A 1,444-nucleotide genomic window follows, 5' to 3' on the forward strand; every position below is an offset into this window, starting at 1 on the left:
ATTTGTTTGCATCCATTAGTTTGTAAGGGATTCAATGCAGACTTTGATGGCGATCAAATGGCTGTTCATGTGCCTTTATCCTTAGAAGCTCAAGCAGAAGCACGTTTACTTATGTTTTCTCATACAAACCTCTTGTCTCCAGCTATCGCGGATCCAATTTCTGTACCAACTCAAGATATGCTTATTGGACTTTACATATTAACGAATGGGAATCGTCGGGGTATTTCTTCAAATAGGTATAATCCACGTAATTGCAGAAATTTGAAAAATGAAAGAATTCCCCAAAAAAACTATAAGTATACGAAAAAAAAAGAACCTTTTTTTTGGAATTCCTATGATGCAATTGGAGCTTATCAACAGAAAAGAATAACCTTCGATAGTCCTTTGTGGCTCCGGTGGCGACTAGATCTACGCATTATTTCGTCAAGAGAAGTTCCTATCGAAGTTCACTATGAATCTTTAGGCACCTATCATGAAATTTATGGGCATTATCTAGTAGTAAGAAGTACAAAAAAACAAATTCGTTCTATTTACATTCGAACCAACGTAGGTCATATTTCTTTTTATCGAGAAATCGAAGAAGCTGTACAAGGTTTTTGCCGAGCCTATTCATATGGTATCTAATCATATAGATGGTTGTATCTAAGATAAACAAATTTATGATACTGGTGTAAATTCAAATCTTCATGATTTAACATTTAACAAGGATCTTAGTTTTTTAATTTCTCAATTTCTACACAAATTAAGATAAAGAAAAGGCAGTTTTTCAATCATTGACTCAAATCCATTGTTGAACTGAATGAATCCCACTGAGTGGAATAGGGAGGTACTTATGGCAGAACGGACCAATCTAATGTTTCACAATAAAGTGATAGGTGGAACTGCCATTAAACGACTTATTAGCAGATTAATAGATCACTTCGGAATGGCATATACATCACATATCCTGGATCAAGTCAAGACTCTGGGATTCCGCCAAGCTACGGCTACATCCATTTCATTAGGAATTGATGACCTTTTAACAATACCTTCGAAAGGATGGCTAGTCCGAGATGCTGAACACCAAAATTTGATTTTGGAAAAACAGCATCATTATGGAAATGTACATGCAGTAGAAAAATTACGCCAATCCATTGAGATATGGTATGCTACAAGTGAATATTTTCGACAAGAAATGAATCCTAATTTTAGAATGACCGATCCTTTTAATCCAGTCCATATAATGTCCTTTTCGGGAGCTAGAGGAAATGCATCTCAAGTACACCAATTAGTAGGTATGAGAGGATTAATGTCGGATCCACAAGGACAAATGATTGATTTACCTATTCAAAGCAATTTACGCGAAGGGCTATCTTTAACAGAATATATAATTTCTTGCTACGGAGCTCGTAAAGGGGTTGTAGATACTGCTGTACGAACATCAGATGCTGGATATCTTACACGT

At 35.8% G+C, this 1,444-nt stretch overlaps 1 protein-coding gene across 1 annotated transcript in view; it reads left to right on the forward strand.

The window, feature by feature from the left end:
* The window catches only part of LOC114167055 (DNA-directed RNA polymerase subunit beta'-like), a 3,014-nt gene extending 2,353 nt beyond the window's left edge, over positions 1–661 (forward strand). The window contains 1 exon segment of the mRNA XM_028051977.1: positions 1–661. This exon segment is cut by the window's left edge and continues 1,001 nt beyond it. Coding sequence (XP_027907778.1) covers positions 1–624 — 624 coding nt within the window. The 3' untranslated portion in view covers positions 625–661.
* Positions 662–1,444: the final 783 nt, after the last annotated feature.

Source organism: Vigna unguiculata, chromosome 10 (genome assembly GCF_004118075.2).
Source record: "Vigna unguiculata cultivar IT97K-499-35 chromosome 10, ASM411807v1, whole genome shotgun sequence".
NCBI classification, from domain to species: domain Eukaryota; kingdom Viridiplantae; phylum Streptophyta; class Magnoliopsida; order Fabales; family Fabaceae; genus Vigna; species Vigna unguiculata.